Here is a 25,805-nt window from a genome sequence, read left to right on the forward strand (position 1 = left end):
ATGTTTTCTTATTAACATCCTTTACTTGAACCGTATCCTTTCATTGCGCGACATTTAGCGCTCAAACAGAAGCAGATTTGTTATGGGCTATTTACATGCATGAAGCATGTTGAAATTAAAACCAACACCATAATGGGCAATTACAGTAATTAATAGTCAGAACTAATTACTTAAGCCTGTAGAGATTCATTTAAACAGGGCCACTCAGTGTGTGTTGGGGCACAAAGAAACCAACTGAAACACAATTAATTAGCACAGCGCTTAGATAACTTACAGTAACTATAACACTGTCTCGTAATTGGTGCCATTACATCTTTATTAGAGCCCCAAGTGCCACCTTATGCGTCTTCACATGGTTTAATAGTGGTCTATTACATGTCTTTGATTGTTTACAAAGCAGATCATTCAGTCCTTTTAACTGCAAAAGAAGAATACTTCATACTACAACCTGGCCTTAACCTGTTCATAACTCAGACTTGTACATTTACCACATTCAATCCACATAAAACTTTACAAAGTGTGCTAATGTTGTCTTATTTCTAAGTGGAATGTCCCTGTGATGTTTACAGTCACTGACACAGTCTTTAGTACTGGCTGCATGATTTCCCTGATTGCCGCCCGGCTCTCGCAGTGACCCAGTGACTGTCTGCAGACACCGGTGAGCGGGACACGCATGTCATGTTAATGCCGTCTTTAGGCTGTAAGTACGGCTCCGGCACAGAACAGGGTCTGGACCTGTCTGCGGATATAGATCTCTAATTGCTGTGGCGTGGTGGTGCTGCCGATATGTGCCTCCCACATGTCACCTCTGCCAAACCCCGGTGCACGTCACTGTCAGCGGCCCCGGAAAATCTCCCTAACAAGCCGCGCGCGTTACATAAATCTACAGCTGCATTTGATATCGCGCCGAGGAGATGGAGCAACTTTCAAGGAGACTTCATATTGGATCCTTGATTGCATTTCAGGAAAAAATAGGAGCCCACTCCTTTGGCAATGTGTCCAAACAGTCGAGGTTTGCTAATTTTGTCATAGTCAATTTGAAGCCTCGGCCGTGAGAATGAAGTTCCTGAGTGCTTTGCGGAGGGCGTGAGTGGCTTTGACAGGTCGGCTGAAATATGCTCCGCTCTACCTTTTTTCATTATGCGAGCAGAGGCCAAAAATGCAAATCTGGGACTCCATCTCAAGAGGTTATTAGGGATGTGACATATCAAACAACTGGCTTCAAATAGCGCGCAAAACTGTACATTATTGCTGCATCAATGTTTTCCTTTTTCTAATTTCTGGGTATCGGCTTTGAGGATTCTCTGCCCTCACGGTGAGCCGCTCCTTAATAGAGTGGCGCCCTAAAATCATTTCTGGGATGTCCACAGTGTTTAGTGTGGCAGAAATCCCTGATTATCACATCCTAAATGGTCTGACTGATAGACTGGATCTGTCTCGTGGCCTTCTTCTCAGCTGTGATGAATTGGCCTAATGGTGGGTAGAGCAGAGAGACCAGTGAGGAGGGGTGAGAGGGGACATTAACTGACATGCTTTTATAGCCGATCAGCATTTGCCACACCGACCTCTGCTGTAGTCTCTGCGTCTTTTTTTTCTTGCCCCATAAGGCAGTGTTATAGGACTTAAGCTCAGTTAAACGGAGCACTCATTGATGATGACGGGAACTACTGCGAACACCAAGCAACAGCTGCCCGTAAAGACAATCTTAGTTTTACATGACATAATCAGAGCTTTATTGGGTTGGTAAAAGCTAACACATGGCAGGCCAACACATAGAATTACATTAAAGGGATATTTTAAGATTTTTGACATAGGGCCTCATTTCCTAGTTATCCAGAGTGTTGTTAATTTCTGGAGATATTTTGTTTTTTCTTAAATTCATGCAGTCCTTGCATTTTAAGAGTTTAGTGGCGCTAGGCTAGCGCATGTCTATGGTAACTAGTAGCCTACATTAAAAACCTCTTTAAAACCATTGGGTAGTCCTCCACATTGCCATATCTGATTTGTAGAAAGCTCCTTTGTCAATTCCACGTGTAGTAATGCCGGCCGCAGGTAAACAAACTACTTTAGATCTGGTAACTGAGCAGATTACTCCGCCACTAAGCATAGCTTTCAACCAGGAAGCTGATGCTGCTCAAACATAAGTTCTTTTAAATGTAAATGGTTATATTTCAAACATTATTCAGTCAACACAGACATTTACATCGGTAGTCTGGTGTTATAAGTGATTTGCCTCAGGTGCACTGTGCTTGGGTCAGACTGTTTTTAATGCAGGCTACTAGTTACCATAGACATGCACTAGCCTAGCGCTAGCCTAGCATCACTAAACTCTTCAAATATAAGGACTGCATGAATTAAAAAAACAAAATTTCCAGAAGTCAATGACACTCTGGATAACAAAGAAATGAGGCCCTATGTCAAAAACCCTGAAACATCCTTTTAAGTACTATACCTTTATGTATGGTCAATGTTTTCAATAATTTGTACCTATCCGCTTTATTTCTACTGCACATTTTACAAAGAGTGTCCAGAGTTTACTTGGAATGGTTGATTCAGTTTTAAAATGATTTACTGGCTTGAATTGTCCAACTTTTTATATAAAGTCTACTGAAAATCATGGTTTCACTGGTTCCCTTTATAGACTTACAGACTGTGCAGTAGTTATACGCTTTACAGTAATCTTACACTTGCTTTTTTACATTCGCACTGCTTTCTGAGTGCTCCTCCCACCTCGGGCGTTTAGTGTGACTGAACGAGGCACATTACGCCAGTGTTCTTTCTGAGAATTGAGCAGCCCCCTGTTTTCAACACATCATTATTTGTGATAAATTAGCAGCTGATGGTAGTGCTATGCTCGGATTTGTAAATGAGTGGGGTGCACCTGTCAGCGGCACTCATTTGCTAATAATGACTCTGCGCTGAATAAGTAATGGCCTTTTTAATTTCAGTTGACTCCTTAACCGTCTGTTTTGTATTATTCTTCCATTTCCTTTGCCGCAGATGGATTCTTCTCACTTGTTTATCACAAGCTTCCTCTCAAGACAAGTTGCCGATGTCTAGCTGGTAATGGTTTAGCCTATTTTTCATGTTTGATGTTGCCAACTGGCCAATTATACAAAACGACAAATATTTAGGGGTGCACAGTGGATTGCCTCCCTATGTGTCCCAGCCCTCATTCACTTCTGGCTATAATCCACCCCTGCCTACTGCTTATAGTGCAACAGTAATGTCTATTCATAAGTATACATGCCACAACATTTATCAAGTACCACTACCCTTTAATGGATAAAATGTGGCAAAGGTTACTGCCGTGTTACTTAAACAGTATATTCAATGACAAAGAGATATGTGACCTTCAGCCATGAAAGTGTCCCATAGTAAAATGTTTTTATTGTACCAAATCATTTGGTATAATTGAATTTTTCTCTCCGACTATCACATTCCCACAATGGGCTCTTATTGCTGAGGCTGCAGCCCTCACATTACTGCTTATAATGGCAGGGTCGGATTGGTTTTTCAGGATTGCTGCCCATCTCTAACAGTCCATCCACCTTCCCACTCTTCGTCCTGCAAACTTTACATTAAACCATTTCATTTTAGTGCTGATACAGAGCCCTATTGGTCCTCATTAGCGCCCACTGATCCTTGGCTGGGCCCATGTCCTAACATCTTTTAATTAGCATTTATGAAAATCTAATCAGTGTAATAACTCCCATTCATCTCCCCTTTTGCACTTATTTTCCTCTGCCTTTTTTTTGGTTCCAGGATCTTCTTGGCTCCGGGGCTGATGGGATTTAGGATCTTGTCTGAGGCCGCCAGGTATGTGCTATAATGATACTGAGAGACCTTGAAACGCTTAGTGAGTCAAAGGACAAAACGTTTAGTCTTTTTTACACCGGCCAAACACATCTACAATATTAGTTTAATCACAGAACTTTAAAGCCAGGCCTTCTAATGCATTACTGCGACAGACGAAAACAGAGGGTGGTGAGTTTTGGTGGAGCCAGCCAGGCCTGGTGCGACCTGTAATTTGATGTGAAAGCCAAGGCAGGATTTGGCACAAGGCGGCCATTTTGTGTCTGGTCAGAAGCGAGCTTTACTGTCACTTTGGCTACAAATCTGTGTCTTAGACAAAAAAAGAAATAAAACAATAGGTTACATCCCACTGTTTGAAAATCAGAGCAGTATTGTAATATAACAATAATATAATTATTTTCATTTTCAATACTAGTGATTAATATTTCAGTTCTTTAAAGTGCATATGACACATTAGACACGATTATATTTTAGATTTTGCTTAAAGATTGTAGTTTGGCCATTTTTGTGATGTGTATAGTTTCACTTCCTTATTGGAAACCGACAGGAAGTGACATAGGAGAAGGTAAACATTTTAAACTGTTGCCGTGCAAAAATGGGAAATTAGTGAATGTTACCTTCTTCTATGCCACTTCCTGTCAGCAGCTTAATATTTTAAATAAAAATAGCTTTTCTGCCGAACATTTCTTCATTAAAATTGCTGCTTCACTGAAATAAAATGATAATTATGCAACTGATGAACTTGCAACTGATGTTATCCATTTAAATAAGTTATATTTTAAAACCTGTCATATGCACTTTAAGTCCACATCTATGGCCAGTTGCCTTTGGTGAGTTACTGCTTTATTGCCAGGTATCCAGGGCAGACATTTTGGCATTGCTTTGGCAACAGAAAAACCCTCAGAGGGCATCATCCTGCCATATCTCAGCGGCTCTCACACACACCCTGTAAAATGATAAACGGTGAAATAGTCATGCCACGCCTTTCTACCTGAAGGACACACAGTCACAGAGTTCCACAACCAGGCCCGAGTCACAACAATACAAATACACAAGATCAGTCCCACAGACTGTTGCTCTGCACGAGTCAGGGCCAGGTGTAGCAGGAAGGGGGAATAAGGTTGTGTTTATTAGCCGCTCCCTTGGTGATCTCTAAATTGCCTTGTTTGCTCGGCACAAGCACACAAACAGATGCTGTCCTCTCTGCTCTGGGTAATTCTCTGGGTCTCTGGGTATTTAGTGAAAGGCCTACCACACATGCAGCCTCATTTGTGCTCGTGCATACAAACACACACGTCAGTACGGGCTGTTCAAAGACACATTTACGTGCTAATCTGACATTCTGCATGTGGCGTCCTCCCTGAGCTACCGGTTTGATTCATGCAAAGAAGATTGTCATTGGGCTACGGCACATAACGAATCTCACAAACCTTAACCCTCTCAATGGGACCATTTCACTCTTATTAAGAAAATCTGCATTTGCCAGGGACCAATGCTATCAGTCGAAATTAATCTGCTTTGACTGATTCTTAATGTGACCACAGTCATCGTGTAATTATTGTCTGGATGGCTGTGCACTAGGCTCCTAACGCCACCCTCCTCCTCCCCCTTACACAGGCCAGTCTAGGAGTGTGAATCCCCTGAAACGGGCTGGTGATGGTGGGTACGCCAGGCATGTCATTTAGCGCTTGATCAGTGAGTCGTGATTAGCCTGCCCTGGATTATTGTGATTAACGTCCACCCAGTGGACGACTGTCCTGTTGTCACTCGCGTGAGATCTGGAGACCCAAAAACCAGGCCAAGTAAACGAACCAAATTCTATAAAACGACTAATGAGAACAACTTCTTCAAAATAGGCACACAAAAACACTCCACTTGTTCTTGTCTTTGCTGCCAGTCACAAAGTCTAAAGCATGAAAGGAGGAGAGCGCCGCTCCAGAGTGCAGTGGTGTTTGGTCTGAGTGTCTACTCAGATTAGCTGAACCAATAGCTCATCTATGACTTGTGTTGTGTAGTATTTACATCAGGAGGCCTGCATTGTGCCTTTTTATACACCAAAAACCAAATGCTCATCTTTCCTTAGTGCTTTGTTTTTCTCTTTCATCTCACACCTCCTCCACCAACAAAGCAGATTTGACCACAGCTGATTATAGTAACGAAGGCAGTCCAAGAGAATATGCATGTTCTCACTGTATGTCAAATTAGATCACAGCGAGGGGGAGATCCGGCGCGCTGACCCCCGTCTCTTCCCCTCAGACAATTGGTCGCTTACAGAGAGATAGCCTCTGAAAGCAGGCCTGTGGAGAACACTACACCATGGCTACTCGCCACTAAACATGCCAGTGCTCAAAGTGAACAAAGAAAAATGGACTTTGGAAATTTGGGCTTATAAATGAAAATAATCTTACTCTCAAAGTGAGTGCAAGTATTTTCAGGAGTTGCTTTTCCGTTGTAAATGTGGACGTGTAATAAACATGTCTGTTTGTGCGGTGCAATCGCCGATTGTAATTATTCAGCTAAAGTCCAAGCCTTGTCTGGGCACTTGTGCAGCCGGCGGTGGAAAAGAGTCAGTTTTGATTACAAAGTAAACGCTGCAGCATTAGACAGGGGGGTTACATGCTGATATGCATTCTATCAGGATGATTTATGCAAATTATGCACATTATTCCCGCAGGAATCTCTCTTCTCAAAGTGCCAGGATAAATTGCCGGAAATTAGCCATAAAATTCAGTGTGCAGGGAGTGTGAGGTGAAGGCCGCCGAGGAGCCAAGGACATGGGGCCGTGGTGGTTCCGCTTGGCCTGGCCTGCCTCCCCCATGCTTGGCATTCATGGCTGTTAAAGACCTCTGCTCAGACAGATACTGAAGCCTGCAGTAGCACTCAGCACATCAGGAGGAGCAGCCAAGCAAGTGTTCAACAAACGGCCGACTTTCATGCTCCAATAAGAGGAAGGCCAAGGCATTTGATTGTTTACCATATTTTGCACCATTTTAAATTAAATTAATATTAATTTACTATTATTTTATCCTGGAAAGGTTAGATACAGTTTTACAGGGCAGATGTGGCTGAGTACTTATTGATTTACTGTTTATGGCCATTTGTGTGCCCTTGTTTACAAGAAAGTTGACCTTGTTCTCTATAAATCTTAATCTTCATTACATTTCTAATCAGAAAACTCCCCAGAAACTGGGAAATGAGCAGTTGTTTGAGGAGCATGTAAACAAATGATTGTACGTTTTAGTAACATCCCTCTTGTATTAGACTTCTTTATGGGATTTCCTCTGTGTGTGTGTGTGTGTGTGTGTGTGTGTGTGTGTGTGTGTGCGTGCGTGCGTGCGTGCGTGCGTGCGTGCGTTCGCGTGCGTGCGTGCGTGTGTGCGTGTCTGAGCTGAGCGGACAATGATTCATAGTGTTATTGTGTCATCCTCGTGTCTTTATTTCACTGAGGACCCGGAGTTAATGAATATCACAAAGTCAAGATGAAATCCACTTCGCTTTAGCATCAGTGAACCTTGGGCGTCCGCGATCTGCATATTGATCAGACAGGTGATCTCTGTCTCACACTGTCTGCTCCTCTATGAGTTATGCACTGTATGACCATCCTGTTTGTAACCTGTACGCTAATGTTTAACCCTGAAGTCAAATAAGACGTAAGAAATGCTCCCTTTTTTTTTGTCTTTCTTTTCCTCCACACTTTTTTCAAATGCAATCATCAATTTCATTTTGTTGACATCAATCCTTGCATTGAGTTATTGAATGTTAACTTTCTTACTTGATAATGTTTATTCGAGATTTAAAAAGATTTATAAATGAATTCTTGACATTTAATTCATTTTAACACGATTGAGCCCAAATTCCATTACAATAAAATCTCTTTAAGTGATCTGTTTTTGTTTTCCTTCAGTCAAAACAATGTTGTTGTGGCCAATGTCCATAAACAGCGGCAGAAATGCCATAGCACATTTCAATCCCACGGGAATAAAAGAACATCAGATTAAGGCACAAAGACTAGCCTTTAGTAAACGGGGATTAGGGGATTGGGACTGTAATCAGATTAATATGGAGGCAGTTGGAATATTGTAGATGTTACTCAACAATAGTATTCCAGATGAGAGAGCGTCATTTATTGTAGCCTGTTAAGAGCTTTCAGAGCTGAACACGCCACCATATGTTTACCTGACCCCCAGCCTGCCTCGCTCAACAACATTCCCACTGAAATGAATTAGGAGCTCATTAGAGGAGAGGCAAACTGTACAGCGCAAAATAAATCCCCCAACCAACAAAACCATTGCTGTTGTTTGTACAAAAATAATTAGGTAGATAAAAGTATTAAAGTAATGGTAACAGTAATAATGAACATATTGCTCAGTAAAGAGTGACGTAGTAACCAGCCCGGCCTCGGTGTGAAACATTGTTGTAAATTGTCAACAAAAGAGTTTGTAAAATTACATTGGGGAAGTTTTGTTTTGTATGTCTTTAAGTATTACAGGTATACATGTATGACTTACATAAATACAATACTGGTTTGACTCCAGGTTGGAAAAGACTCATTGAACATATCACCACGACTTCTGTTATATCCAATAAAGGCAACATTAGGTGGTCATCTTTGAAAAAAATAAGAATGTAAAATTGCGCTAATGGACCTACATCTTTCAAAGGTAATTCTGACGATTTATTAATACTGCTCACACCTGAAGGATATCCTAAATATCCCAGATTCTTCGCATTGTACCTCAAGAGAGATTAGGGAATAAAGTTCAGAAATGGCAACCCTGAAGAGTCAATGTAGCGGCGCTAATGTGTAGCCAGCCCCTGTTAGCTTTGTCACATCTGATGGATAAAAGCCCGCACAAGTTTATAGCTGTACACTTCACTTAGCTCGATGTGACCTCTTTAGTTTCTCCGCTTTTATTAGCCCTCTCTGTGTCCGCGCGCAAAAAACACAAAAGCAACATTATGCATCGCTATCGCCACCCTGCCAAAAGTGAATTACCACCCGGGACTTTGATTTGGTACCTCGGCCTGTGCATCACATGTATCTTATTGCTCTCTGCTGGGTGGACTTCCTTCCTCTTACTGATATGAAGAGGACGTTTCAATTCAGCTGCTTATGTATATTCCCACTTTCATGTTTATCGCCCCCCACATACATCACAGCCTTGTTATGGATAGGCACCCTGCTGGCCCTTGATATGGTAAATTGGACGTTTTATAGTTTATGAAACGGATGTGTTTATCGCACACTTTTTATTCATGAGCGCTGCTGCATCTGGGTGTAAATGCCTTATTTTCATTAGATTTGAATAAAACAGTGTTGCGTCTCTAATGTTTCATATTGTGCTCACATTGTGCAATTGTTGTAAAATGAGGGCAGTTTTCTTCAGATGTTGTGTTTGGCTGACACATATGGCTCCGTCCCACCCCTGGGGAATGTCTTCCTCTGGGCTAATGTGAATATTAGTATGGGTTAAATGCTCCACTCATTTGTGCGTTATTGCATATTGCATAATTAACTCTTTTGTTTTTTTTCTACTTTCCATTCCCAGTAGAAGAGGGGTAAACCTGTCTGTGCTCCTTACGAGGGTTCTGTAATTTTGAGATTAAACACTGACCAGGAATTAGACTGAGAAGTGAACCCCATGCATCCAAGTGTCTGCAAGACTTTCAGCTTTCCTCATTTGCAGCGATAACTTTCTATCCTATTTTGTTTGTCACGTATTTGGTACTTTTAAAAATGCTCACAGCATTTTCAAAATCATTTATCGTCAAAATTATATATATATATAAAGGTGATGATTCAGTCAAGTTGCTGTAAACGTGCTGCCTCTGTCCAAGGTGCTGAAATGTCACCGGCGTTTATTTCTCCTTTTGTATTAGAGTCCCTCGTTAAAAAAAAAAAAAAAAAACTATTGTTAAAAATAAGCTTCACTTTAAAACAGCGTTAATGTAGCATCATTTTTTAAACGTTTTGTTCGAAGTTTGATTTTGACATTTAGCCTGAATGAGGCAAAGTTGAAACATATCCCGCACTTATAGTTACTTTCCGCCTGATTAAATTTATTGTCTTCTTGGACTGGACAGAACGAGGACAAAAGGCGAGCTGGTGCGAGTGCGTTGCGTTCAATGCGATGTGATTAAACACACCAGATTACGACAATGAACACTGTCGTAATTACATTCTTAATCACATTGTAGGGCTCTAATTGCCTTAACGATGTGTTTCATTACGATAAGCAGGTACTACTCATGATAGTTTTTAGTAACATCACCAATTGTTTTCAAACCAACAGACTATGAAGACTGCGTGGACACCTTTCAAATAGTCTGCAAGAAAAGTGACTATGGGCCACAAAGTGATTTGTTGTAAAAGCTTGAAAATGTAGGCATAAATGATAAATGTAAAAAAAAATTAAAAAAAATCCAAATTACTCAACACAATAATAGTGTTGTTCAAAATATTTTAATAAAGCTTTTCCACACTTAATACATACAAATGACCCTCTCTGCCCATATAAGTAAAGTACAGTGGACCTGACAACAACATCTTATATCCTCAAAATTGTAATTTAAATCATTAGTGCAAAGCACGCGAAACGCAGAATAAATAAATTCAAAATAATAAATAAAAGACACTCGATGAAAAAAAATAATATTTATCTTAAACATTAAACGTTTTCGATTTTCTTACAAGTCTCCCCGAAAACTAGTAGATGTGAAGGGCCTCTGTGCGTGGCTCTTGCCTCTTCAAAATCTGATTAAGTTGAAGTTGTTTTGTTCCACTGTCCCACTTTCCTCATTCGTGACATTCGACAATCTCAATCAAGGGTTTAGGCCTTTGATCAACAAAAGTTTCAAAAAGCGCTAAATCGTGAGGAAGCAGCAGATAATGAGGTGTTCACGTGAAGCGAGTTTCAGGTCCAGTTCAGAGTAAGAAGTGACAACTCGGGCCCACTGCACGGCCAGCGCGTACACCAGCACTTATGATGAACTATGTACACAATCAAGTATTGTTGCAACAAATGTATTCAGTAAATATTATAAAAGTACTCATCAGTCTCTAACTTGCTGTTGGACGGCCGACAGCGTCTTCAAAAAGAGTCTCAAAGTCTGTGGTCTGTTTGCGTTAAGGCTTGTCAGTGCACTGTTTGCAGAGACTGGATGCGGAGTTGGCGAAAAGGGCACATTTGTCAGGGCACGAGGATGAAGCCACTCCGGTGGGAAACGGGTAACCGGGCGGCTGCTCGTACCCGCCGAGACCAGGCGCTGCGAGTGCAGTGGTGGCCGGGATGGAGGCAGCGGAGATGGCCTGGCCTTGGTTAAGATAGGCCACTAGCCTCCGCATCTCGTCAAGTGCCTGGGCTTGCATGAGGATGTAGTTCTTGGCGAGGAGCAAAGTTGCGATTTTGGAAAGTTTGCGCACTGAAGGACTGTGCGCGTAAGGGATAACACTTCTCAACTCATCCAGTGCATCGTTCAAGTCGTGCATACGCCGCCGCTCCCTGGCGTTGATGTTTAGCCTCAGCGCCTTCTGCTCTTTAGTTTTCTTACCTCCTTCAGATTTGCCCGCACTTACAGTACGCCCGTCGCTCAGCAGTACCATGTCACACCTGCCGTCACTGTCATCGTCCTGGCTCTGCTCCCCTCCGCTGCTCTCTGCTGCCGCTGTCCTGGCGGCACTCTCCCCGTACTTTACGCACAGTGAACCGGTGGGCAGACCCAGTGGTCCGCCTCTTCCCCCTGCCAGTCCTCCGGGCTGAATGGGGTCCGGGTCGGACTGGTCGAAGCAGCTCATGGGCGACTGGCGTTCCCTCTGCGCGCGCTCCAAACCCGGGGCTGACCTGAACGGGTCCATTTTGGCGCTGGACACAGCGCTGAGAGTTTTGTGAAAAATGTCCCCAGTGCTCACGTTCATCCTCCGGTCCATAACCTGCTCTTCTCCTGGACTTAGTTACAGTTAGTTGTTGTCGCGTGTCTTGTGCGCAGAGGTGTGGGCGCGAGGACGACACTCTTGAAATAAGTGGCTCCTGCCTCTCTCTCTGTGGCTGTGGTTCACCTTCAGTGGAACGAGACGCCCGAGTCTCTTTACATCATTATCTCGAGGCGGGTTGTTAAAGGATGCGCCTATTGGGACAGAGACCATCTCTCCCTCACCCAATCACGTTAACGTTTTAATTAACGCCATTTAAACGATGACAAACAATACCGCGTGCTCTGTGTGGCACTATAGGGTTTAACACTACAGCACATAAAGACTGTTTACATGTGCCACGCTCTTCGCTTGAGGAGCGGGGAACTTCCTTTCCTGTAGGCGAACAAATTAGATTTAAGCAAAAGCTCACTTTTTTGTTCAAGTGATATTTAATAGGCAAATCGATGTCTGAATAATATGAATTGTTTTGATGCATATTTCAGAAAATGAAATGTACAACTATTTCCTACTTTGTTTTGAGGGCTCTATTTTGAGCTTAAACTTGTAATCTCTCTTTCTTTTTTCATTTAAATCCCACGTTATTTTTGAACATTCTAAGTTGATATCACTTTCCCCTTTTATTTCATTCATGCGATCCGCAACGACCGTTGAGCTGCTTGTTGAAACTGTACACACACTGCCATCTAGTGGAGTTTACAAACCTGTACACAAACATTTACTTTATTAGCCCATAAGACCATTGTCTCAATGAGCCATTCACTCCTATTTTGTGAAAAAATGTGCTAGTTTTTCTTTTAATTAATGGTTATTGCATGTTTCTCTCTATGTTGAAGCTTTTTCTGATTCCTTCAATGATCCAAAGTCATTACTGCTTAGTAAGCCTATTAATAGCCATGTAAAATAGGTTAAACTACTTCACACATGCATTTATTTATAAAGTTATGAATAGTATGACTTAATGTGTTTAAGCAGAAGCTTTTGATGGCCAGCACTTAATTATTATACTCCTTCTTATCTTGTTATCGTTGGTCCCTCAGTTCTGGCCATATGTAGGAATGTATTCTGAGGATATTTGTGGAGTTATGGTGCAATGACAGACTGTGCAGAATCCTCATATAGAGAGAATGAGAGAGTGAGCGCGAGAGAGAGCACCTTCATGGCCTATCAGGTCTGGATAATGAGTGAAGATGGACTTGAACATAACTCCATTGTTCGTCAGCACTTTGGAAATGAGCAGGAGTGGGCAAGGGGACACTTTGAGCTATAATGTGAAGTTTTGACATGATAAATGCATCATTGAACTGTTGGCCTATGTTTTGTCCCTCTTTTATCTTTCCTAATTGTATTTCTGCAAGACCCTTTTGCCCCCACTGCCAGTGTTAGAAATAATGACTGGGTGAGAGTATGAGCCAATGATGAGAACAGCTATATTGTGTATGAATTTGAAAGAAACTGTCGGTCTGAAGATGTTTAAGAATGTGCTCATCAAAGGCTCATGCTGTTTTGTATAGACACATTTAGAGACCTGATTGAGATGGTTTGGTCATGTCCAAGAAATGACAGGGTTAGGGTTCGGAGTTTGTTAAAGGTTACTCTCAGCTCTCCTCTATTCTGACAATATTTATGTATGTCTTCCACCGGTTAGGAAGGAAAGACTTTATTTGTATAGCACCTTTCACACACATGGTCACACACATGGTCACACACATACAGGCCTATTGTAAATGTTTTTAGTCGTAGGGAAACCCGGAGGAAACCTACACAGATAGAACACAGGTAGAACATGCAAACTCCCCCCAGAAAGGCCCTGTCCAGATGGGAATCAAACCCCGCACCAGCACTAACTGCCGCACCATGCCGCCCAGGTTACAATTAGTGCATAATGCGGAGCCCTCCAGGCCTCTGATCAAATGATTCTGGACGTATCCAGGTTCTGGTACAAACAGTGGGGTGATTGTCCCTTTGCTGTTGCCGATCAAACCATGTAAAGCTTTATAGCTCAAGCAGGAAGATTTAAATAGTAAAAAAAATGTAAAAGTTATATTTATCAAGGATTTGGCAGTGATGATCGGACAAGGGCTTCTTGTGGACGATTTTTAATGCCCTTTAGTTGCGTGACTCAATTGGTTTAATGACAGAGAGCTTAGATCCAGTACTCAGTATGAGATAGTATCCTCAATAAATAAGAATTAGAAAAACTATTATCCTATAGGCAGCCTACATGCAGAAGATATCCCTTTAGGACATTTTTAATAGTTTATTTGATCAGGATAAACACTAAGAGCAAATTTACAGTTGTGCTCAAAAGTTTACATACCCTGATTTTGTTGGACATTTTTCAGAGAATATGAATGATAACACAAACACTTTTTTTCACTCATAGTTAATGGTTGTGCAACGCCATTTAGGGTCAAACAACTGAGTTGACTCTTTTTAAATCATAATGATAATTGAAATTGTCAAAAATACTCTAACCCCCAGTTCTTTATTGATTGTTTTCAGGTTCTAGAATGTGATGATGTCATGCTACCAGCTAAGGGGCAGGAGACAGTTTTTTTTTTTTCACTTTCAGTAATAAATAGAAAACATATGAATTACAAAAAAATATCATTAATATCACTGACTGGGTCCACGATCTCTTTGTACAAGATCACATATCTCCTCAAGAACAAAATCATTTTAGCTGCACCCCACCTCATTAAATATTATAGGCCTTTAGAATACTGTGTGTCCCCTTTAACATCAATGACAGCTTGGATTCTTTTGTGGTAGTTGTGGATGGGCCTCTGTATTTTCTTTATTTATGGTAAAGCTGGCCATTCTTTTTGGCAAAAAGCCTCCAGTTCTTGTAAATTCCTGGGCTGCCTTGCATGAACTGCACGTTTGAGATCTCCCCAGAGTGGCTCAATGATATTGAGGTCAGGAGACAGAGATGACCACTCTAGAACCTTCACTTTATTCTGCTGTAGCCAATGAGAGGTCGACATGGCCTTGTGCTTTGGATCGTTGTCATGTTGGAACGTCCAAGTGGGTCCCATGTGCAGCTTCCGGGCTGATGAGTGACACTTTTCCTCCTATATTCTTTAGTAACAGGCTGCATTCATCCTGAAATCTATTTTGACCAAGTTCCCTGACACTCACTCATCCTCAAAACATCAGTGATCCACCCCCGTGTTTCACTGGGGGAATGGTTCATCACAGGCCTTGCTGACTCCTCCAAATGCAACGATTATGGTTATGGCCAAAAAGTCAATTTTGTTTTCATCATTCCAAATGACATTGTTTCAGAAATGTTGAGGCTTGTCTCTGTGCTGTTTGGTTTATAAATGGATACTTTGTGGCATTTGTGAAATAATGACTTTCTTCTGGCGACTTGGCCATGCAGCTCATTTTTCATCAAGCGTCTCCTTATTGTGCATCTCGTTACAGCTACACCACGTTTTATTCGAGAGTCCTGTATTTCAGCTGAAGTTTCTTCTTTTCATGTTTCTGACAGTTGTTGCTGAAAGTTTTGTTGGTCGACCTGACTGTGGTTTGGTTTCAACAGAATCCTGCATTTTCAACTTAAAGTTTGAACACTGCTGATTGATACTCTCAGTACCTTGGATATCTTTTTATAGCCATTTCCCCTTTTATACAGTTGCCTTTAATTTGACAATTCTTTTGTTTTCTCTGTGACTCAGAAACCAGAAACGCCAGTGCTGAACTGGTTGAAAGATGCAACTGTCTGTTAGGAGCCAAAAGATTCACTGACCTTTAAACACACACAATGATTACAAACACAGATCACAGGTGAGGGTGTTTACTTTTAGTTGCCATTCACACACATTTGTGTTAACTTGTGTGCATATTATCAGGCCAAGATCACCGGGGTATGTAAACCTTGGATCAGGGTCATTTTTGTAGTTTAATTTTTCATTATGATTTAAAAAGAGCAAACTCAGTTGTTTGAGTTGGCTTCACACAACCACTGACTATAAGTGAAACAAAACAAAAAAAATGTGTTATCATTCATTTTCCCTGAACAGTAGTAAAAAAAAAAATAATTTTAAACTTTTGAGCACAACTGTACAATGTTGGCCTGAAAGTGCTTAGGGTGCACTTAAAGGGACAGGGAAGGGGATACAAAACAAACAGTTCATTTACATTACAGTAAATAAGCCTGTGGTACCTTATTGCTGTTCTTATGATGTAAATAAGTTATATCTCTATCTATCTATCTATCTATCTATCTATCTATCTATCTATCTATCTATCTATCTATCTATCTATCTATCTATCTATCTATCTATCTATCTATCTATCTATCTATCTATCTATCTATCTATCTATCTATCTATCTATGGGCTATGTGCTTCATAAAAAGGTCTACTGCTTTAGGTTTATTACCAAACAAAGAGCTTTGTGAGCATGTCTGTGAAAGGCACTATAAAGATCTTCTTCTTCTTCTTCTTCTTCTTCTTCTTCTTCTTCTTCTTCTTCTTCTTCTTCTTCTTCTTCTTCTTCTTCTTCTTCTTCTTCTTCTTCTTCTCCTCCTTCTTCTCCTTCTTCTCCTTCTCCTCCTTCTTCTCCTTCTTCTCCTTCTTCTTCTTCTTCTCCTTGTTCTTCTTCTTCTCCTTCTCCTTCTTCTTCTTCTTCTCCTCCTTCTCCTTCTTCTTCACCTTCTTCTTCTCCTCCTTCTTCTCCTCCTTCTTCTTCTCCTTCTCCTTCTTCTTCTCCTTCTCCTTCTCCTTCTCCTCCTTCTCCTTCTTCTTCTCCTTCTTCTTCTCCTCCTTCTCCTCCTTCTCCTTCTTCTTCTCCTTCTTCTTCTCCTCCTTCTTCTCCTCCTTCTCCTTCTCCTTCTCTTTCTTCTTCTCCTTTTTTCAAAGCAGTCTTGAGTGTTGTATGTTTTTTTCTCTGCCACCTGCTTTGGTTCTACAGATGGAAACTCTTTGCTATAATCTGGCACATTTAGGCTACATCGCAAACGTTGCAGATGTTTATTAATATACACTGTCCCTGCATTTGCTTATTACGGTCGTTTAAAAAAAAATGCAATTTCATTTCAACAGCGATTAATATTGCGGCCATGTTTAGGTGCGAAACGACATATTTGGCTGCAGTTCCACGTGCTGCCACAAGATGGTGCCGCTGTCACGCTCTTGTGTTTGCGCGCGGAGGAGCCGAGGGCAGAGGAGTCTAAACATAGTTGGTGGGTGCCTTATGGATTTAGTTCTGCGCTTTGAAGGTCTTGGTTATCAGCCACAGACAGACTCTGAGCTGCTGGCTTTTGATAAGACACGCACCTCTGTCGTGACACAGTTTGTCATCTCAATGATATTTCCCATTTACTATCCAGACCTACAAGATATTCTGTCTCCAGCTGAAGTACTTGAACTAAACACAGCGTCTTTTTTTTGTGTGTGTTTGTTTTGTAAACCAGCGCCTATCATTTATTCATCTTGCTGATTGCTAATAAACACTCGCAGACTGTCTCCGCCCTGTTTGTTGTGGCGCTGATTGTCTTTCGGCTCACACTGCTTATCTTCAAGGAAATGAACATTAATGAGTTGTGGGCTGATTGAGTGAAACCCCCTCCCTCCCACTCCATCCTCGCAGGCTGTAGCATATTTTATGGCCTTTATGAACAATCCCCCCCGAGTGCTGGGCCTGTGCTTATACTGCAAGGTATTCCTGAACTGTGTGCGTGTTTGTTAAGGATACAACATTGCTGAGAATCCACGCATCTCGGTTAATGCAGTACCTCATAATGCCAATAGGGGTCAATACAATGCCATTAAAATAAAGCCAGCAGGCACATGCCACAATACGTGTTCTGGTGGAATTTTAACACTATCTGCTAAAATAAATATATAAATAAATAATGCTCGGCGGTTCTGGATTGATGCGCGTTTTTAAATGAATCAGACCGCAAATGTGCCTTTTACCGTAAGTATTCACAACATCATCTGCAGTTTTATATCAGCGATTTAGGAACTGTTTAATCTCGACTACTTTAAGTATTTAGCTGAAAATAGACTTGACTTTAAGGTTTTCAAAAGTACTTTCTTTTGTATAATATTGATACCCCTTTTCCCCTTTGCTAATTGTAAAACATTGTATTTTTATGTATTTGAAGCGGTTTTTAGGAAGCCTGCTAAACGATGTTTTACGTGGAGAGGTCTTGTACGTTGCAGGCGTCAGTATCGTGTCCTCTGCTAGTTTGACGTTAATCTAGGCTACCATATCAAGCTACATCTTTAGATCTTTCCCCTAACGCAGCCTGTGACGACCAAAGTCCGCAGATGTAAGAACGTGCCTCTGCTGCATTCCTGCACTAGAGCCACAGCTGAGCCATTTTCGCCGAGTGTCCAGGCAGCACTGAAACAAAAGGCTGATCTGTGGCGCGCACATTTCAGCACCACAGAAGATGGACAGCGCTCCCAGAAGCCTTAGTGCGGATGGACAGCTCCTGCTGACAAAACACACTCAAACACACTGCGCACAAGGAGCGTCACACGTTTGGCATAAAAACTGGTCTCGACAAAAGATTGCTGTATTTTCTTTATTCAGTGAGAAAGAGCACATACATGACACTCATTAGAAACTGTTTCGTCAGTAGAGCGAGGTGAGGAGGAGGATCATCTCTTGGCATTCACCGCGTGCCTTAATTGTAAGACATTAAATCAAGGTCCGCTGTGAACACGGAGAGACACATCCAGTCTGTGTTTCGACACGTCCTAGAAATGTTGTACAAACGCACTATAAAGATACAGTAGGCATTACGGCAGCTGTGGGGCCCAAAACTATATGGCCAAAAATACAAATATCCAAAATCCCAAACAGGTCCAACAACACATCCTTTCCGATTAAGGAACGGGGCTACGATACTGTAAAAGGAAATAAAAGCCTGGGCAACATAAACTATAACGCAGAATACTGCGTGCCATTGTTGGGTAAATACCGGATTCCTGGCTGCTTTAAAACAAAAAAGCTTCTGTAGATGTCCTCTTGTTGGATGATTCTCCACAGTGTCACAAATCACAGAGGTCCCCATTATCCGACAGTCCACCTATAAGGAAAGCATAAAATGCGTCACTTCATTTGAAAAAAGCAGATGACAGTGTCCTACATTTCCGTTTGACCAGCACAAAGCGTCCATTTGACACAAAGTCACAGTCCGCTTCCAAACTATTGATTTTCCTTGTGGCATAACGCGCATAGTTTCCCCAGCCCAATTAGGAGTACGCGGGTCACACATCAAACAGCCTCAAATCGTAAAGGGAGCTGAAACTGCGGCTGTCCTGTACGCAGCAGCTCTCTGGATACGTGCGTCCAGGCGCGCGTCTCCCCGCTGCAAAGACGCAGCCTGAATGGGACTGATCTCTCTCCGTCCGGTCTTTTCCTGTGACTTTGGGATTAATGGAGCTCCAGCCAAACAAATGAAGCATCTGCCTTCAGCACAAGAGGATTGGGACGCGGGGGGAGGAGGAGGGGGCTGACGTCACCGGGCAAACAGATGTTCCTCTCTATTTCCCAGCGTCCTCCTCAGCACCAGCCCGTGTCCTTGAAACTAGGAGGGAAATTGACGACTTTGAGTTGGGGTACTACCGCTTGGCGTGAGGCGTGTAAACGAGAGCAGGCGGCTCTGTATTACCATGACACTGCGCGAGAGTCTGCGTGTGTCTGCGGATGGGCCACGGGAGGAAGTGCCAACAACGGTCCCGCAAAATGCGAAGCCCCAAATCTGGCATTGGCTGCGAACTGTTATGCAACACGCACTATCCCCAAAACCAAATCACACGTGACACTCTCACACTCACTCACGCGTACATTGCTCACACTTAAGCACACTCTGGCACATGCACGCGCACACAGGGAGTGATGAGGAAGGGATGGTGGAGACATCTGAACCTGCCGTTTGGTTGAAGTGTGTGGACAAATAGTGTTCAGTGTGAAGCTTTGACAGAAATGTCAAGTGTTTCTTGTGAAATACTCTGAAATCTCGAGCTTCAGTGAAGAGCTGATATCAGTGCACAGGCTGATGAAGGCGCCATGATTTGATTTAGTTGTTAAATTAAAAATAATTGCAGCATTTGCTAACTGTTATGTGCTTCAGGAATAGTGTCAGTGAAGATTATGATAAAACATGTCCTGTCCTCCACCTGATCCAGTTTGACAGAAGGGCTGGTGCTGATGAACGCACTGTTTCAATGACCTCTTCAAACGATACTATCTGTCATCTAAGCAGGTATTTGCTGTGAGAATACTGTACACTATCGCATCTTAGCACGAGGCAGAATCGGAGATGTGACCACAGCTCGACGTTTGCGAGGGAATGGAAGGAATGAAGAGACAAAGGGGATCGCCATTTTAGACTGAAACCAATCCATCTCGTGTTGTGCGAACGGACCGTGCTTTAGGATTTACACGGCTTGCCGGCACATAATAATTTTTTGGGGGGAGGGGGGTTGGCTTTATCTCGCAACCATGGGACAAACGACCCCTATTGTCCTCATGCTGTACGCAACAAACATCGAGCTCGAGAAAGATCAATCACATTGTGTGTTTCTCGTTTATTGAACCGGCGTCGACATGAAATAGCCGAGTCTTCTCCCTTAACTGTTTTAGAGATGCTTTTCCATAGCTTTTGCTCGCCCAAAGTAACAATGGCAGGTGCACGCTCTGTGCAGCGGAGGGAACCGTGTTGTTCAGTGACGAGCCTTTCATTACTCTCGCACAGGTTGAAGCCCATTTTACATGTTGGCTTATGAGATACATAATAAAATAAACACTCTCTTGATGTCAAAGCACATATACTCACCCTGCACAGTCCACGCCACTCGGACCCTCACTGCCGTGCACAGTCTATCCGTGGCCCGTTTGTTCAGCTCATTCAAGCCTACAACCGCACTGCAGGTGCTCACGAGGCGCCGATATTCCCGGTTAGAGTAGATTTTGTGGCGGACAGTAGCAGTCCGCTTGGAGAAAGTTGGTCGCAATGAGAGCGATGCAGTAGCCTCTGCAAAGCATGGCTGCGCTTTGGCGTTTTTTTCCCAAAAGAGGGCAGGTCGCTGCGTGCATTACAATGAGTAAAGCCTCTCTCTCCTTTTTGCCTCTCTCTCCCCTCACATGCACACGCATGCATGCTTTCAGCCTATACATATGAATGCGCGCGCACACAATCAGACAGAATCTGTGCGCGCTCAGATTCATCCTGTATTTAAAACTGACTGTGATTAGTTAATACAGTTGTTTAGTGTTGGCATTAAATCGTCACACGACACCATGAAACATTTAGTGTCTTTTTCCGAACACACGTTGAAATAATGTAAACCGCACTTGAACGCGCCATGATTAATCACGTTTAATGCGGTTTGTCTTGAGTGGTACATTTAGTGCGCTGCCTTTTCTCGGATCATGCTGATGAATTGCAACTAAATTATATAAACTGATATGTTTGGGCAAGTAAATTGCTGCTCAAAATTGTACTTAGTGATAAATACTGAGCTCTTGAAAAGTAGTCATGAAACTGATTGAAGCTATTGGCTGTGTGTTTGTATCTCCATCACTTCCTGCTGACTCCCAGTCAAAGATCCAGTGGTTGAAACCTTGGCCTAGTGGATGATGTCATTTTAGTAACCTCAGTAACCCCAGAAAAAGCCTGCTCCCACTCCCATCTTATAAACCCTGAACCGACAGCCATTAAACGTGCCTTTGCATCTTGTAGTTTAAACCTATTCTTAGTCTAATCTCTACCCATCTATTTCTTTTTATCATTCACTTCTTTGGCCTTTGACTACAGCCCTAGTGCAAGAAGCCAGTGAGTGCCATGATGCAACCTCGTGCGTGATGCAATGACGCTGAACACCACTGGGTTAACGTTTTGTCAACACTTTTATTTTACTGTTTAAAGGCGAATTCAGTCGGGGCTTGCATCAGATTCAGGCTATAAGCACAGATCAAGTTTGGCTGCAAGAGAGGAAGGGGGGGACGCCATTGTTCCCGCTGAAACAATGGAAGCTGCGGGGCGACATGCAGCGGTGCGCGCATGAATGGGACCGGCTCTGGAGATGTGTGTGGGTCAGTGGCGCGGGGTCTCCGTCCTAAAGCCCCTTTCCCAGAGCCTCACAATGAACCAACGCAGGCTCGGGGTTCCCGGGGTCACAGGCCAGCCCCTTTTGTCTTGCACTTCAAAACACATAAACATTTATTAATCAGGAGGGAGCTAAGGGCCTCCGGAGGTCAGGGGGGTGGGCTAAGTTGCTACAAAAGAAAAAAGAAAGAAGTTACTCTTGGGCTGCGCCACATTCCTTCATTTGGTCACACGAACTTTGTAAAGTTGGGAAGTTCTCTGTTGGAGGAAGACGCACGCACGAACGATCGGCGCTGAGATGTAGCTCTGGCTGCACTCGTCACCAACGGGACATTTCTCCCGCTCGTGCCGGCATGGATCTTTGCATTAACTTGAAGTCGACTCGTATTTTCCAAAGGACAATGGACTCACTCGCGGTTGGAGAGGATGCGTAATAAGAACGGCACCGCAAACCATAGACTACGCGTCTTTTTTTATTTGGGGATTTTATGTAACTGTAAAGTAGGCCTCGCTTGGAACAGAATATTTAGCCTACTGGAAAATTACTGCTAAAACAAGAAACATTACAATAGTGTGTGTGTGTGTTTCATAGCTGCTACTTTTAAAGAAATTGTCTGTGAATTGGAAGAGGAATCCATGCGTAAAATGTGTCCTGTCAAGAAGCTGGGGGCTCTACTCGCCTTAACGATGTTGCATCAGGTTTAGCTTAAGACCGAATCCTTCTCTTTTTTTTTGCATCATCCAGGCCTCCCCCGTTCTAGCAGCCTAAATAACGACGTGCACCATGCTACAACATGCTCGCTAAAATTACATGATATCTGACTATACTATGTAGTCTGTTGGATACATTCTGGCACAGAGAGAACCGAATGTGTTTTAGAAGATTAGATAGTGAGATTCAATTTTATTCTAGTTTTAAGACGGTTTTGTGTTGTTAAGTATGTTACATCTACAGTGTTCACAAGGAAAAGGCTACTTATAAAATATAATATTGGAAAATGTTCAATCATAGTTCAGTTTTGTAGTAAATCTTTTTGTCTGAGAATGCATTCATTCAGTATTGCACAGTGACTTCCGCTAATGTTACATCAGCAGCACAGACAGGTGAACTACCTGCAATAGTCTGCAACATAGTCTGATTTTCCCCAGTTCATGTGCAACTGTTTAACTCTACACAGTTCTTAATGATGTTATAAATAAATGTATAAATTAGTACTGCAGATGAGAGTTATTGCAAAAGTGTGTATCACTTCTGTGTAGTGCTTTCAGTATTTTGTAAATACATTCACTCTGTGTTGCTTGACTCTCAGCTATGCACATTTTTCTATATGACAAAACATAAGGCAGGTTGTCATGGGAACCGTGTCCAGACTCTAGCATTAATAATGCCGGCATGCCCAATAGGTGATGTAAAAGCTGTAGGAGAGCCTTATTTTATTCAAACAACTTGCAGTGTGTGGCCCAGTGCTCATTTGTCAACATGAAACTAGCAAAGCTTTACATGATCATCTCATGTGTAGATTCTGGCAATATCTTCTGGCATTATCTGTGATTTGTAAACGTGGGGTATCTGCAATCAATGAAGTTCACATACAAATAAAGGAGGCTTTTGCCCTGTGTCAAAACCTCATAATTAAATGTTTGGGATTTTTGTTTCTATATTTTTCCATCATATCTGGATTGTAACATGTGAGACCGGAGCAGGGAGACTGCGCTCTAACATCAAACACCAAACAGCAGTTGTTATTTTATGGTTGCGTGCAAGCAGAACCAGGTCATCTGCACTGGCTCACAGGCCTGCTGGCTGTGTGTGCACCGTCCTCCAAAATGCACTAACACACTCCACACTTTGATTTCATCTCGCATAAACGCATAGCATGGCATTGATGCTTTGAGTGAAAAAGCAACAGAAATGTACTTCTCCAGTTTTATCGGTGTGGACTGTTGCTTTTTTAAGCAGTTGTTTAAGTCAATAGAATATATGGAGCCCAAATATAGTAATTTAGTCTTCTTAAACATAGGCTGTATATTTATGTAGGACTCCTACAGCAGGTGAGCAGTCAAAACATGTAAAGGTGTGAAACAATGGCTCATGTGGCAGAAGAAATACACACTTTATTTTCTTTTTCTGAACGTATCAGTCATGATTTTAGTCTAACTCCTGTGTAGATGCAATACAGTTTTTCAAGAGCGATTGTACGATTTAAGGACTAGGTTTAGCATCTTATAGCAAGGCTTTAGAGTGAAATGAATTAAAGTGCACTTAAAATGTATTGGGTGTATTTTCGAAGTCGGTCTTCTTATGAGTATAGAGCGAGGTGTAAATATTCTTCATAATACTTATTTTTAGTTTATATTTTTAAGGCTTTTTTGGGGGGAGGGGAAACTGCAACACATGGTGAAACAGGGTTAAGAGCAGGGAGAGGCATTCAGCAAATTGCCGGAGCCAAGACTCAAACCCACTACGCTGAGATCAGAACAATTTTCTGTACATGGCAAAAGCCTTTAATGCTAGAGCCGTGGCTGTACCACATATGTCCTATTTCAAAGTCAATTGTCAAGAGATGTAATTTTGTATAATATGTGGTTCAATATTGGCATTGAACCCCGTTTTTAGGATGCTTTCGGAGCATTTCTAAAGTAGGACGCATACATTGTGTCCTGGTGCACATAAATGGAAATAAATGTTAGTCTGGAGCCCTGTCTTGTACAGTGTAAAGGTTCTGTGACCTAAACTTTTAGCAGTGAATTAAAAGGGAAATCACATTGATATACAGTATGTTGCTACTATGTGCTCCTGAAGCCCCCATTCTGCACTTATCAAAAGGTATACTGTGTACTGCCTGCCCTTGTGTGAGTGAGACAGGATGAATGTGCTGGACCTTGCTCCTCTGACATTAGCGGGGGGGTCAAACGTGCATGTAGGGCACCTGGCTCTCCCCACCTCCCCTCTCTCTGTGATGTTAAATGTCAAACCGCAGCATCCACAGAAAGCAATGTGAGGCCCCATTCTCATGCTCGTGTGCCTCGGAGATCATCGCTTCTGTCTCCCGTCGCCATGTTTCTCTTGTGTCGCGCAATTAGAGCTGCAAGTCAGAGCGTAAATCCAAATCATTAACCCTGGCATTGTGTTTTAGCCGCTGAAGGGACGGAGGAGCCCGCACAGGAAACCCCCGGCTTTCACATAAATTTTTAAAAGGTGCTTGAGTCCTGATTTGTGGCAGTAAAATGGGCCTCTTAAAATAGTAAAAATAAAATGTAATTGAATTAGTCAAATGAATTCTCTCTGTTGTTAACAAACTGTACATTTGTAATGAATTTCATCTTTGCATGTTGTTCTGTGGTGTGGGTTAGAATGGGAAAGTAGCATTGACCTCCCATGTCCTCTATATGCACGTCTATTGAAGACCAATCAGCGGCAGGTTTGTTCCATATTTGTAAGTGGATTTCTCCCGTGCCCCCGAGGATATCTGAAATAGGGGTCATTGGGTCCGTTATTGTTTTGCCTGAGCTCTTTATCCTACATAGCTGTGTGATGTCTACAGTAAAGTGACAGAAAGAGGAAATGACTGCTATTATGATCTCTGCTCACAACAGGGTTACGGTTGTTCCAGAGGGTGTGGGCGCGTTCTCATGTGGATAGTGGAAAGGGCTAACTATTGCGGATCCACCGTCAGCTCAAAATGAATCCATTTGTCTGACAGAGAGAATATTAAGTTGAACCTGAAGTGCACTGATTTCACCTGTTCACACGCTACCCATTTCACACTTTATTTATTACTCTCAAAGCTAAGCCGGAAACAATATTACCTTTGTTTTCTCTCTTAGTGTTGACTTGTAATGGCTTTCTGTATCAGGATGCAGCAGTTTGTTTCTTATGTTTCTGTAAGAAGTGAAATGCCATTGTTTTATATTGCGTTAAAGCCGTGTGCCATTTATCAAATGAATAAAGCAAATCTGTTATGAAGCCAACTTTTATGT

The 25,805-nt window shown here is 42.3% G+C and overlaps 1 protein-coding gene across 1 annotated transcript; it reads right to left on the minus strand.

Moving 5' to 3' along the window:
* Positions 1–10,298: 10,298 nt before the first annotated feature.
* On the minus strand, positions 10,299–11,893 carry bhlhe22 (basic helix-loop-helix family, member e22). Its single transcript, XM_079576457.1, has one exon. It carries the CDS (start codon positions 11,741–11,743, stop codon positions 10,943–10,945), a length of 801 nt encoding a protein of 266 aa, XP_079432583.1. The 5' UTR covers positions 11,744–11,893; the 3' UTR covers positions 10,299–10,942.
* Between the last annotated feature and the right edge of the window lie 13,912 nt (positions 11,894–25,805).

Source organism: Gobius niger, assembly GCF_951799975.1.
Source record: "Gobius niger genome assembly, chromosome: 18".
NCBI classification, from domain to species: domain Eukaryota; kingdom Metazoa; phylum Chordata; class Actinopteri; order Gobiiformes; family Gobiidae; genus Gobius; species Gobius niger.